Raw genomic sequence first — 13996 nt, forward strand, 5'->3', positions numbered from 1 at the left:
CCGCATTCCAAAAAAATCTGATTGGTTAAACATAGGAAAAGGCAGTAATACAGCATTAATCACAAACCTTTGACCAAAAGACAAATACAATATAAATGAGTGACCTTTAGCATCACAACAGTCCTTGTCTCATGCTCTGGGATATGCGGGCGTCGATGTAAGAAGAACCAAGCACAGCTATCTCCGCAGGGCCCAAAGAATGATGTTATAGACACAGAAGACAAGCAGTACAACATCAATCACATGAGGGATGTCACTTACACTGAAATTGTTGTTCCACATGAGATTGCCTAAATATTCATTTTGCCACAAAAATTATTTTAATTAAAAATGTTGTTGGAGCATAGTGAAGTGCAGAGATGGTGCAGATCACTGTAGCTTATTTGCTACATACCATACACAAGCAGTGCAACTTAGTAGCAGGACAGGAAAAGGGGGGTTAATAGTCAGATGTAATGTGGTTGCTGCAGCAATGCAGGGTTGTTAGAGGGGCAGCTTGTATATTTCACAGACATTCTGCCGGCACCAATACATGTGTACCTTCTTCCACAGGGCGCCGGCACCAATACATGTGTACCTTCTTCCACAGGGTGCCGGCACCAATACATGTGTACCTTCTTCCACAGGGCGCCGGCACCAATACATGTGTACCTTCTTCCACAGGGTGCCGGCACCAATACATGTGTACCTTCTTCCACAGGGTGCCTAGTCTTACAGAGCCATTAATGAGCAATCCAAGGTTCAGTCACTCTTACAATTGAAATCATTACTAGCCACATTTGGCTATATTATTGCTTCTCAGATCAGGAGCTCTCTTGAAGGTTATCACTTTCAAGATGTTGGAGGTAGCCACGATATACTCTGAAGCAGCTGTTGGTTGGCTGTCAGGTGCAGACCCCCAAGTTTGGCCTCAAACAATTTCCTATGCACGTCATGACGCGTTAAGTCAACGTTATACCATTAAGAAGCTGATAATATTGATGTATCCATACAAACCACTCCAAGAGTTGCTGCCACCTAGCTGAAGACTTGCGTATTGTTTTCTCACGCTCCCCTGACACACCACCCCACTATACCACAAGTACTGGTCTCATGATTATAAAACTGTAAAGTACCGTATTTTCCGGACAATAGGGCGCACCGGATTATAAGGCGCACTGCTGATGAGCGGGTCTAGTCAGGTCTATTTTCATACAAAAGGCGCACTGGACTATAGTGCGCATTAAAGGCCTACTGAAATGATTTTTTTAAATTTAAACGGGGATAGCAGATCTATTCTATGTGTCATACTTGATCATTTCGCGATATTGCCATATTTTTGCTGAAAGGATTTAGTATAGAACAACGACGATAAAGATCGCAACTTTTGGTATCTGATAAAAAAAAGGCTTGCCCCTACCGGAAGTAGCGTGACGTAGTCAGTTGAACATATACGCAAAGTTCCCTATTGTTTACAATGATGGCCGCATGAAGTGAGAGAAATTCGGACCGAGAAAGCGACAATTTCCCCATTAATTTGAGCGAGGATGAAAGATTTGTGGATGAGTAAAGTGCAAGTGAAGGACTAGTGGGGAGTTGAAGCTATTCAGATAGGGAAGATGCTGTGAGAGCCGGGGGTGACCTGATATTCAGCTGGGAATGACTACAACAGTAAATAAACACAAGACATATATATACTCTATTAGCCACAACACAACCAGGCTTATATTTAATATGCCACAAATTAATCCTGCATAAAAACACCTACGTGTTTGTTATGCTAGCTCCTAGCTCCTCTGCTAGCTCCTAGCTTCATAGAACACGCCAATACAATTCAAACACCTGATCAACACACACAATCACTCAGCCCAAAAGACCGTTCACCTAACCCAAGGTTCATAAAGCGTATATATTTTTAAAAAGTTACGTACGTGACGCGCACATACGGTCAAGCTATCAAATGTTTAGCAGCCAAGGCTGCATACTCACGGTACCTGATATTCAGCTGGGAATGACTACAACAGTAAATAAACACAAGACATATATATACTCTATTAGCCACAACACAACCAGGCTTATATTTAATATGCCACAAATTAATCCTGCATAAAAACACCTACGTGTTTGTTATGCTAGCTCCTAGCTCCTCTGCTAGCTCCTAGCTCCATAGAACACGCCAATACAATTCAAACACCTGATCAACACACACAATCACTCAGCCCAAAAGACCGTTCACCTAACCCAAGGTTCATAAAGCTTATATATTTTAAAAAAGTTACGTACATACGCAAAAAAAAAAGTTGCGCACATACGGTCAAGCGATCAAATGTTTAGAAGCCAAAGCTGCATACTCACGGTAGCACGTCTGCGTCTTTGTCATCCAAATCAAAGTAATCCTGGTAAGAGTCTGTGTTGTTCCAGTTCTTTACAGGCGTCTGTGTATCAAAGTCAAAAGTCCTCCTGGTTAGAGTCTCTGTTATCCGAGTTCTTCCATCTTGACTGCATCTTTCGGGAATGTAAACAAAGAAGCGCCGGCTGTGTACTGTTGTTGCTGACTTCATTCGAAAAATACGTCCGTTTCGCACCGACAACTTTCTTCTTTGCTTGCTCAGCTTCTTTCTCCATAATGCAATGAACATGATTGCAACAGATTCACGAACACAGATGTCCAGAATACTGTGGAATTATGAAATGAAAACAGAGCTTTTTCGTATTGGCTTCAATGTGGAAGGCATACCCGTGTTCCCCGGGCTACGTCACGCGCATACGTCATCCTCAGAGGCGTTTCGAACCGAAAGTTTAGCGGCAAATTTAAAATGTCACTTTATAAGTTAACCCGGCCGTATTGGCATGTGTTATAATGTTAAGATCTCATCATTGATATATAAACTATCAGACTGCGTGGTCGGTAGTAGTGGCTTTCAGTAGGCCTTTAAAGGGTTCATATTATTATTAGGTTTTTTTCTAAATGTAAAAGACTTCCCGATGGTCTACATAACATGTAATGGTGGTTCTTTGCTCAAAATGTTGGCGGTCTTATTTACGTGCCTCCACTTGGACAGCGTCATCTTTGTTGTAGCGGTGTAGCGTGCAAGGACGGGAGTGGAAGAAGTGCCAAAAGATGGCGCTAACTGTTTTAATGACAGTCAGACTTTACTTCAATCAATAACGGAGCAGCATCTCCTCATCCGTCGCTCACTAGTGCAACAACAACACCCGAAATGTGTCCCGTGAAAAAGCGTCCAACCGGAACTCTCTAATAACTAAAGTTCCTTGGGTGAATAATGTAAAGTCACTACACCGGTATGTTTTAGCGCTTTCATGGTGAGTTTACTGACAGATATAAGTAAGAACTTTACACTACTTTATGTTAGAAATGGCAACAGTGGAGGATGAATGTCACATAACAAGAAGATAGAGAAAAAGAAGAAGATTATCGACTACGGTATCGGCACGGACTACAAAGGCGAGTGCGCACAATTTTTCAGGATTTATGCAGATCCCAAACACACATCAGCAGGTAGCAGAAGGTAATAAAAGTTGCTTTTGCATAATATTGTGAAACAAAACTCCAGATAATATGTCTTACCTTATACACACACAGCATAATAATACTCCTATGTTGAAGCACAGTACAATCCATCAAGTGGTGTGGCTTCATAGCTTACCAAAGTCCTACTAAAACATTTTGATACATTTTTGAGTGCCGTGTGTAATGTTCTATATTTTCAATGGAACATATAACATTTTGGTGTTGTTTACTTGAGTCATATTGCAGTCTACACGTATCTCTTATGTGTGACTGCCATCTACTGGTCACACTTATCATTAAACCATGTACCAAATAAAATACTGTAGCTTCGAGGTCGGTAAGCAAAACCAGAATTAGTACATTAGGCGCACCGGGTTTTAAGGCGCACTGTCGAGTTTTGAGAAAATGAAAGAATTTTAAGTGCGCCTTCTAGTCGTACAAATACAGTCTATCTGTCCCAGCAGGCACAAGACGTTGAAATAAGGGGGAGAACTTGCTGAATTAGGTCCTGACGTTGAGCAACTCAAACATAACGTTGAAACAACATCTGTTTGACGACGCTTCTTCAATGTCAGGTTGATTTGACCATTGAAATCTGCTCATTTCATAACCAACAGATCACACGTTGGTCATCAACCATTTTGTATTGTTGTTTTAAAGGACATGTACGTATAACCATTGTTGTATCAATGTCTTGTGCCTGCTGGCGTATTTCATGTTTTAGCAGAACACACTGGCTCATAGTTCATTAGTTTGAGCAGTGCTGCCACCTAGCTGGAGGCGTGTGCATTGCTCAAGAATGACAAAATACTGGAAGTTCCCTGACTGCAACCATTAGTTGACAAATGTGGACAATAAAATGTGTCGCCGATAATTCTATTTGTTGACAATGGTCGTGACGTCATCGCTGGTCCGCCACTGGCCTGTGAAGTGTGAGAACATATTCTTCTTAAAAACATCAACACCTTGCTCGTTTGGCAAAGCGGACTTTGTACATCTGTGAAACGCCAGCATGTAATGTGCAAGCATGAGGATGCAGACTCCACCTCAATAAGAGGGTTCGCTTGTTGCTCGCTAGCTAACAGGTGTGAAACATAGACGCACCTTTTTAAACATGGCAAAATGATTTTCTTGTAGAGGAAGTTACAATTTGTGTTTTGTTGTTGCTGTTTTAACTGTTTTTTTATATACATAAACAAGGTTAGTTGTTTTTTTTTAGCACTTTGTCTTTTCCTTATTAGTAATTTTAGCTTTAGTATAACATTATGTAGAAAATATTTTTTTTTATTATATAAACTGCACACCTCACAATTTCAACATTTGATATGTCCTGTTGTCATGATGAATTTTAAAAAAAGAGGCTTTTTTGCATAACAGGGGTTTTATCAATGCCAGCATTGGAAATAATTTACATTATGGACCTTTCTACTTGATGGATGCCTTCAGGAAATAAAATGTCAAAAATGCACAATAGAATTATCTGTAAAATATTGTTTTCCTGTCAATTTTTCTGATCGCGTACTTAATAAATACAATTTAAAATATTAATGTAGACCACCTTGGACAGTGTAAAACTAGCATGCATGGCCTGTCCCTGCTTAATAAAAGTAGACTTTATCATAAATATTACTATTATACTATATACTATTTCATTATTACACATTTTTGTAATATACTTTACGTTTATTTTCTTTAAAAAATCATACTTTGGTCATGTCCTTGGGTTTTCACTCAGTCCTGTTACATTTGACCAATACCTCCTCTAAAAATGTGGAATATATCACAAGTCAGATGGTTCACAGGAAGTTACAGCATTCACGTCCTCTGCCGGTTCATGCATTTAGTTGACTTTATATTCAGTCATGAAGGGGCGGGGGGGTTACAATTGCAGCACAATCCTTTTACCTAAATTATTATTAGTTATTGTTTTATGTTTATTTTCTTTTTTTGGTTGAACTGTGCTTATTGTCAACATTGTATTAACATAAATGACATTTTCTGTATTAAAGTCAACTCATTTCAGCCCTGTTACTCAAACAAGTCATCTTTGCCATAGGCACTTTGTACAATACAAAAGTTGCCTGAGATGAGTCAATATGTGTATTATTAGATTTACAGCTGAAAAAAGACAAAAATGTGAGTATGTTTTGAAGGATACAGCAAGCAATTTGGAAAAATAACCCACATGTTTGTTTGTTTTGAAATCCTGGTCCAGTTAGTAAATACAGTACATGCAGTTTATCAAAAGGAAACAGGAAGCATCCTCCTAGATGCATGTTCAAACATGAGCTGTGCGCTGCCGTTTCAGCATTTTCCTCCAAGAAAGGAATTTGTTAAATCTACGTGAGGTGGGGGGTGTTTCACGGGTAATATCCTGCTGAGCCAAACCAGGAAAACGGGGCTTCACATTGACTTTGCAGAAGGAGCAGGGGACATGAACCTTCTAGTGAAAGCTCTGTTTATGTGTGTGTTGCCTTTGCAGATGAGGTGGTGTTAAAATTTGAGGACCGACATGTACGAGCCAGAAACTTGCTGTATGATACGCTACCTGTCATCATCCACGGGAATGGACCCACCAAGGTATACTCTTTTGCCACACAACGTACTGTGAGGTGGATATTACATAAGGGTATGGATCTTGGCCGTACTCAAATCAAAGTATTACTAGTTAGCAAAGGAGTATAGTACCACAACAATCATAATATCACTTTATTGTCGGCAGAGTATTTTTGTTGAAAGTGGATGGAAATGAGTGTCTTTATTGCAAAAGCTTTTTATGGACACAAAATGTATGCAACTCATTTTTTTTGGTCACATAAAATTATGCTGACAATTTCATTGAATAAAAATTTGTGAGCAAAATGTTTCTCAAAATACATTGTTTCCGAATTCAGTGTAAAAAAGTGTGTATAAAAATTCAGTGTAAAAAAATTGGTGCAGAAAGAAGTCCGTATATAAAAGTTCAGTGTAAGAAAATTCAGTGTAAAAGAAAATGATGCAGAAAAAAGTCAGTATATAAAATTTCAGTGTAAAAAAAATACAGTGACAGAAAATTCAGTGTAAAAAAATGTAGTGCTGAAAAATTCTGTGAATTATTTGTTGCTTTTACACTCAAGACCCACTTCGGGTAAATTAAAACTGAAGCAATGGATCCCATCTAAGAACCAGCCAATGAGGTGTCAAGTTTGAGAAAGTCTGCACTGAATTATTTTACACTGAATCTTAAAACTTCATTTTGACAAACTGAATTTTTACACACATTTTGCTCACATGTTTTTATTCAATGAAATTGTCAGCATAATTTGATTTTAAAAGGCTTCACAAAATTTAAATGCAAACAATTCTGTTACGTAAAAACGTAAAAAAATAAATGCTGTGTTGTTTTGAAGCAACAAATATATTTTTGCATTACATTTTTCTGAACTGAATTTTTACAATACAATTTTACATAACGCATTTTAACAAACTAAATAAGGAAAAAAAAATGTTGCTTACAATTTTTTATTCAATAAGTCAGCATAATTTGATGTTATATATATAAAATGAAAAATGTAGTTACATAAGTTGAGTCTAAAGACACAAAATGACCTCCATAGAGGGACATGCCACATTTGAGGATACTCACATTTTCATGTACAGAAAAGGTGCACGTATGTACACACCACTTACAAAATGTGACATTTTCAAAATATAGTCTCTTGAATATTGCTTCGAGATGCGATAACTAGGAGTGTCCCGATCTCATGTTGATATGGAATATCTGTGTGATATCAGCAAAAACACAAGTGTCAGACTGTTATACAAGCAGTATTACATCTAAATGTCCTCCAGTAAGCGCACTATTTCTTCTATTTTACTCAAGTCCTTTACAACAAGTAAACATGCTAGGCTATACAGGAGCTAGCAGCTACACAACAGCTAAGCACACAATATTACACAAGCCAGACACAATAAGTGTTCTTAATTGAACATTATTGCAGTCTAAAATAGCACATGTGTCAATATAAATCAAGTATCAAATAATTATATTACTTACACATACAAAGTCTCCAGGGCAGAAGTGTATTAAAGTATCCAGTACCAAACGTGTCCGCATCATTCAACTTACTGTGTTGTTTTGTGGCCACAAGGTGTTGCCAAAATACCAATTGCCACTCCACTTCAACTTAAGAACAGCATAGGTCCATTCCAGACAGTTAATAATGAATATGGTATTGTTTACATTGTTCTCGGTTTGACTCCATCCATCCATCTATCCATTTTCTACCACTGGAGCCTATCTCTGACTCATTTCCCCCAAATCAAACTTTTTCAGACAACAACAAAATAAAAGTGTGTGCTGAAATCCTATGGGATCAATATGTATGGGCTGAATACTTCAATAACGGGTATTGTATCAGAAGTGAGAAAGTTGTAGCAATAACCTAGAAGAAGACTTTGCTTTGCAGCTTCAGATAAACTACCTGGGTAACTACATACCAAACACATGGACATTTGAGACTGGCTGCACCGTTTGTCACCAGGATCTACTCCCACTTTCATCTCTCAAGGTTTGTCTAATCTCTTCACTTGCATTCTTTTTTTTAATTGTGTGTGAAATAGACCATCGCTTTGCACTGACATTCAACATTTGTTCCGCCCCATCAGGAAGAGGACTATCCCTTGGTGGTGATTGGTGTCTTCATTCAGCAGCCCACCCCCTTTGTCAGTGTGTATTTTGAACGCCTGCTAAAGCTCCAGTATCCCAAGAATAGACTCAAACTCTTTATTTTCAACAAGGTAAAACCACAAACATGCTATTTGATTGTACAGTGGAACCTTCGTCTACAAACTTCTATGAAAACAGTTTGTAAATGGAAAAGTTGTTGGTGTGAAGCAAATGTCTCTATAAGGAATAACGCAATATGAATAATGGCTTCCAGCTTTGACAAAAATCCATATTTTGTGAGGGTTTGTACACTGGACACAATTAAACGGGGACGGCGTGGCGAAGTTGGGGGAGTGGCCGTGCCAGAAACCTGAGGGTTCCCGGTTCGATCCCCACCTTCTACCAACCTCGTCACGTCCGTTGTGTCCTTGAGCAAGACACTTCACCCTTGCTCCTGATGGGTAGGGGTTAGGGCCTTGCATGGCAGCTCCCGCCATCAGTGTGTGAATGTGTGTGTGAATGGGTGAATGTGGAAATAGTGTCAAAGCGCTTTGAGTACTTTGAAGGTAGAAAAGCGCTATACAAGTATAACTCATTTACCATTTACCAAAAGTGCTATACAGTACAGTATATCTAACAAACATTGTCAAAAGGCGAAAAAACACAGAAAAGGCACACACGTTGGGGGTGTCTGGGCCGCATATGACGTCATGAGTTTGATAAGGACTCGTACCCGCAGGGAGATTGCATTCATTTTATAAGTCTGACAATTTTGATGCTGCTTTTTGTCGCCGTTGAGTGGACCGCATGAGTTTTTCAGGTCTTTTACCTTTAATATGCTCTGAGTAGAAACATGCATTTACTTGTACAACCTAATGCAAACAACCTTCCCTAGTCATGGTGCAAAAAAATCCATTCAACACAAAATGTCAACAGACCATTCACCATAAAACATTCAAAATTACACCCATTCAAATGCATTATAAAGCATGATGGGAAAAATGCAGAACACCCCACACACCACATTTTAGCTGCTTGATATTTTTGATTGATTACAAAATGTTAAGGAGGTTCTCAACGGAAATATACAAGGTAGGAGTTAAAATTTCACATTTTCTTAATATTCAGGCTATATATATATATATAGCCTATTTGCATATATATATATATATATATATGTGTGGGAAAAAATCACAAGACTATTTCATCTCTACAGGCCTGTTTCATGAGGGTTTCCTCAATCATCACTTCCTGATGATTGAGGAAACCCTCATGAAACAGGCCTGTAGAGATGAAATAGTCTTGTGATTTTTTCCCACACATACATATTACGCTCTACCACGGTATCGAACACTATTTATTTTTTATTTTATTTTGGATAATCCAATTAAGACATATATATATATATATAGCCTATATATATAGCCTATTTATATATATATATATATAGCCTATATATATAGCCTATTTATATATATATATATAGGCTACATATATATATAGCCTATTTACATATGTGTATATATATATATATATGTATGTGTGTGTATATATATATATAGCCTATTTATATATATATATAGTATATATTTATATATATTTAGTTTACATATATATATATATAAATATATATATATATATATATATATATGTGTGTGTGTGTGTGTGTATGTATAAATATATAGTAAATATGATTACTTTTCATGCACTCGGCTTTTGACCCTCGACCCAATTTTTCTATCCCAACGCGGCCCTCAAATTTGGACCCCCCTGGACTAGAGTGTCCTGCGCAGCAAGTGACGTGGAGGGCTTGGCCACCCCCAAAACGCTGCACCCTGCTTTTTGCCTGCAGGCGTGACACAAAATGGCTGAATGAAGTGTTGGTACACGGAGGCATATTTGGCTCCATGTAAAAGTTTGTGAATGGAAAGGTTGTAAATGTGTGTTCCACTGTACGCTCAGCAATGAAGTGTTGGCTTATACCTACAAAGTATACTTCTAATAAATGTTGACATGTTTGTTTGTCCTAGGAAGTTCATCACGAGCGAGAGGTTAGTTCTTTCCTGCAGGATTATGGAAGTCTTTATCTGGATGTCAAGTTCGTTGGGCCTGAAGAAGGCTTGGATGGAGCAGCCGCTCGCAACATGGGCTTGTGAGTCAACTCTCTGCTACAATAGTCCAGCTCACTTGAAATATTCATGCATTGCTTGTTGAAAACCAGCTCAAAGTTTAAAAAATGGAGTTCGGCCACTTCATTGCTAGCAGTGGTTCTCAATGATTTTCTTTCACAAAGGACAGAAACATTTTCACGCTCCCCCTATACCAGGGGTAGCCCGTAAGGACCAGATGAGTAGCCCGCTGGCCTGTTCTAAAAATAGCTCAAATAGCAGCACTTACCAGTGAGCTGCCTCTATTTTTTACATTTTATTTATTTACTAGCAAGCTGGTCTCGCTTTGCCCGACATTTTTAATTCTAAGAGAGACAAAACTCAAATAGAATTTGAAAACCCAAGAAAATATTTTAAAGACTTGGTCTTCACTTGTTAAAAAAAAATGCATTCTTTTTTTTACTTTGCTTCTTATAACTTTCAGAAAGACAATTTTAGAGAAAAAATACAACCTTAAAAATTATTTTAGGATTTTTAAACACATATACATTTTTACCTTTTGAATTCCTTCCTCTTCTTTCCTGACAATTTAAATCAATGTTCAAGTATTTTTTTAAATTTTTATTGTAAACAATAATAATTAAATTTTTATTTTATTCTTCATTTTAGCTTCTGTTTTTTCGACGAAGAATATTTGTGAAATATTTCTTCAAACTTATTATGATTATAATTCAAAAAAATTATTCTGGCAAATCTAGAAAATCTGTAGAATCAAATTTAAATCTTATTTCAAAGTCTTTTGAATTTCTTTTAAAAAATTTGTTGTGGAAAATCTAGAAGAAATAATGATTTGTCTTTGTTAGAAATATAGCTTGGTCCAATTTGTTATATATTCTAACAAAGTGTAGATTGGATTTTAACCTATTTAAAACATGTCATCAAAATTCTAAAATTAATCTTAATCAGGAAAAATGACTAATGATGTTTCATAAATTCTTTTTTTAAGTTTTTCTCTTCTTTTTTTCGGTGGAATTTTGAATTTTAAAGAGTCGAAATTGAAGATAAACTATGTTTAAAAATTTAATTGTAATTTTTTTCGTGTTTTCTCCTCTTTTAAACCGTTCAATTAAGTGTAAATATCATTAATTATTAATAATAACATAGAGTTAAAGGTAAATTGAGCAAATTGGCTATTTCTGGCAATTTATTGAAGTGTGTATCAAACTGGTAGCCCTTCGCATTAATCACTACCCAAGAAGTAGCTCTTGCTTTCAAAAAGGTTGGTGACCCCTGCCCTATACTATTGAAGAAGTACAGGCTGTTTGCTACTTGCCCACAGTTCAACTACTCGAGGACCCCCCTCATTTTTTACTAGGCCCCCCCTGAAGTAAATGTTTATTTTCTATCTGTATGTGTCAAGATTGTTTTTTACTACCACTAAAGATGCCAATGCCTCTCATTTAACAAGTACTACATTAATAAACGCCTGCTTAAAACTTACATTTTTCAAGGAGACAGAACCTTTTTCTACATCAATCGTCCCCTGAAGTTAATGTTTTGTTGTTTGAATCTGTATGTGTCAAGATAGTTCTTTGCTACCACTAAAGATGCTATTATGCCATTGCCTCTCACGCCCCCCTACCCCAGACACCTCATGGCCCCCCCTGCTTTAAACAGACTGTTTGGAACTTGCTCACAGTTACATTTTTTCACGCCCACCTGAAGTTATTATTTATTTGATCTATGTGTCAAGATGAAGATAGTTCTTTACTACCACTAAAGATGCTATTATGCCATTGCCTCTCACGCCCACTATTTAAGAAGCACTGCATTAAATAGGCTGTTTGGAACTTGTTCACAGTTGAACTTTTCATGCCTCCATAGAGATGATTGTTTATTTATCTATCTGTACCATATGTATGAATATATATTACTACCTTTTAACACATATCACTGAGCCCCCCCCACCCTACACTGATTTTTAATAACTTGATTCCCCAATCTGTAACCAATATTAAGCTGTACATGTATTTATTCCCAATTCTGTTTCATGTCTTTCAGTGACATGTGCAGGACTCAGAAGGACTGTGACTATTTCTTCAACTTGGACATTGAGGTGGTTTTGAAGAACGAGAACACCCTCAAAACGCTCATGGAACAAAACCTGCAAGTATCACTGTTACATTTTGCCAACTGTGTTCAGATATTATAAGATGACTTCTCCCATTGTTTTAGTCCCATCGTGGCACCAATGTTGACCCGCAGTGGCCGATTGTGGAGCAACTTCTGGGGAGCCCTCAGCGCCGATGGCTACTATGCCAGGTCTGAGGACTACGTGGACATCGTTCAAGGACAAAGAGTGTAGGTTTATAAATGACAGAGTGTCCCCATACAACTTCTTATACGATACTTGATACTGGAACCTTGATTACGAATACCGATATGGCTCAGATACAGATTTCAGAAGGTATCAGACTTGCATTATTCTATTGAATGTTTGATCAAGTGAAATGAGTCAGAGAACAATGGCAGGTATAAAACAACACTAACCTATTTATTATTAATAGTCTAGAATGGACTTATGCTGTCTTTAAGTTGAAGTGGAGTGGTAATTGTTGTTTTGTCGACCGCCAGCAGCCACAGTACTTCATTAGGTTAAGCTGGTGGTCCAGTAAGTTGAATATGCGGACACTCTGTATGTGTAAATCATTTGCAACTGTAAATATTTGATACTTGTTTGTGTTGGCAAAGGTGCTGTTTTACACTGCAATATTGTTCTATTAAGGACACTTATTACCTATGTCTAACTTGTGTGCTGGGCTGCTACTTCTAATAGCCTATAACCTAGTGTTTTTCAACCTTTTTTGGAGTCAAGGCATACTGTTCTCATTGACAAAATCCTGAGGCACACCACCAGCAGAAAATGTTAAACTCAGTAGCCTATATTGACAACATAAAGTCGTTCTCATCCAATACCCAACGCAATTGTTCAATATGAATTGAAACCAAAAGCATAAACCTCCAGGCATCACAAATGGTCTTGTCTCAAAGTGGGCCTCCAGAGCAATTAGCGACCTGCTGTGTTACATGCCCATCTCTACACAGCAGACACTCGGCAACGGCACGTTATTTGCAGATGAATAATAATTATTGGTTTGCAAAATTAGGTGAAATTGCGTAATTGTCCATGACACATAAGATTAACATCACACAGTGGTTGAAAAACACTGCTATAGCCTTCCATTTGTACCTTTTTGTAAAGCACTCGACGGAAATACAAAAACGTTTATTTGTAGAGAAAAGTTACCTTGATAAAAATATACTTGGTGCAGCTGTCAGTGTCGTGGAATATATGTCATTTTGTTTGAAGACCATTCAACATGTAATTGAAGTGGTTCCCCACCACGGCAAAATAAAAGCCACTACACCTTAATGATGAGAGGTATTTTATGTGAAAACAAATGTAAGTAATATATGAATGAATATATCCAGCCTTTTGACTTGTGGCGCACCAAAAATGTGCTCGCTGAACAAAGACTTGGATCCCCGAAACAGGATGTTGTGATGCTGTAAGCAACACACACACGATTGTTTGGAGCGGAGGTAGTGTGTCTGACATATACCCACGGACAGCCGTCTACAAAATGTGCACATATAAAGAGGACAGTGAAGGCCTTTAAGGATTGAAAATCCAGCTGGAGCAGCAGCGCGACGCAAGGTTGACGTCAG

The 13996-nt window shown here is 37.7% G+C and overlaps 1 protein-coding gene across 2 annotated transcripts in view; it reads left to right on the forward strand.

Annotated features, from left to right (window-relative positions):
• The window catches only part of plod1a (procollagen-lysine, 2-oxoglutarate 5-dioxygenase 1a), a 51062-nt gene that overhangs the window by 11932 nt on the left and 25134 nt on the right, over nt 1–13996 (forward strand). For both annotated transcript variants that reach the window (XM_062052457.1, XM_062052456.1), the window contains exons 7-12: nt 5994–6091; nt 7960–8061; nt 8159–8290; nt 10190–10311; nt 12329–12433; nt 12503–12628. In XM_062052457.1, coding sequence (XP_061908441.1) covers nt 5994–6091; nt 7960–8061; nt 8159–8290; nt 10190–10311; nt 12329–12433; nt 12503–12628 — 685 coding nt within the window. The remainder of the gene's footprint in view (nt 1–5993; nt 6092–7959; nt 8062–8158; nt 8291–10189; nt 10312–12328; nt 12434–12502; nt 12629–13996) is intronic.

This window comes from Entelurus aequoreus, linkage group LG07, assembly GCF_033978785.1.
Source record: "Entelurus aequoreus isolate RoL-2023_Sb linkage group LG07, RoL_Eaeq_v1.1, whole genome shotgun sequence".
NCBI classification, from domain to species: domain Eukaryota; kingdom Metazoa; phylum Chordata; class Actinopteri; order Syngnathiformes; family Syngnathidae; genus Entelurus; species Entelurus aequoreus.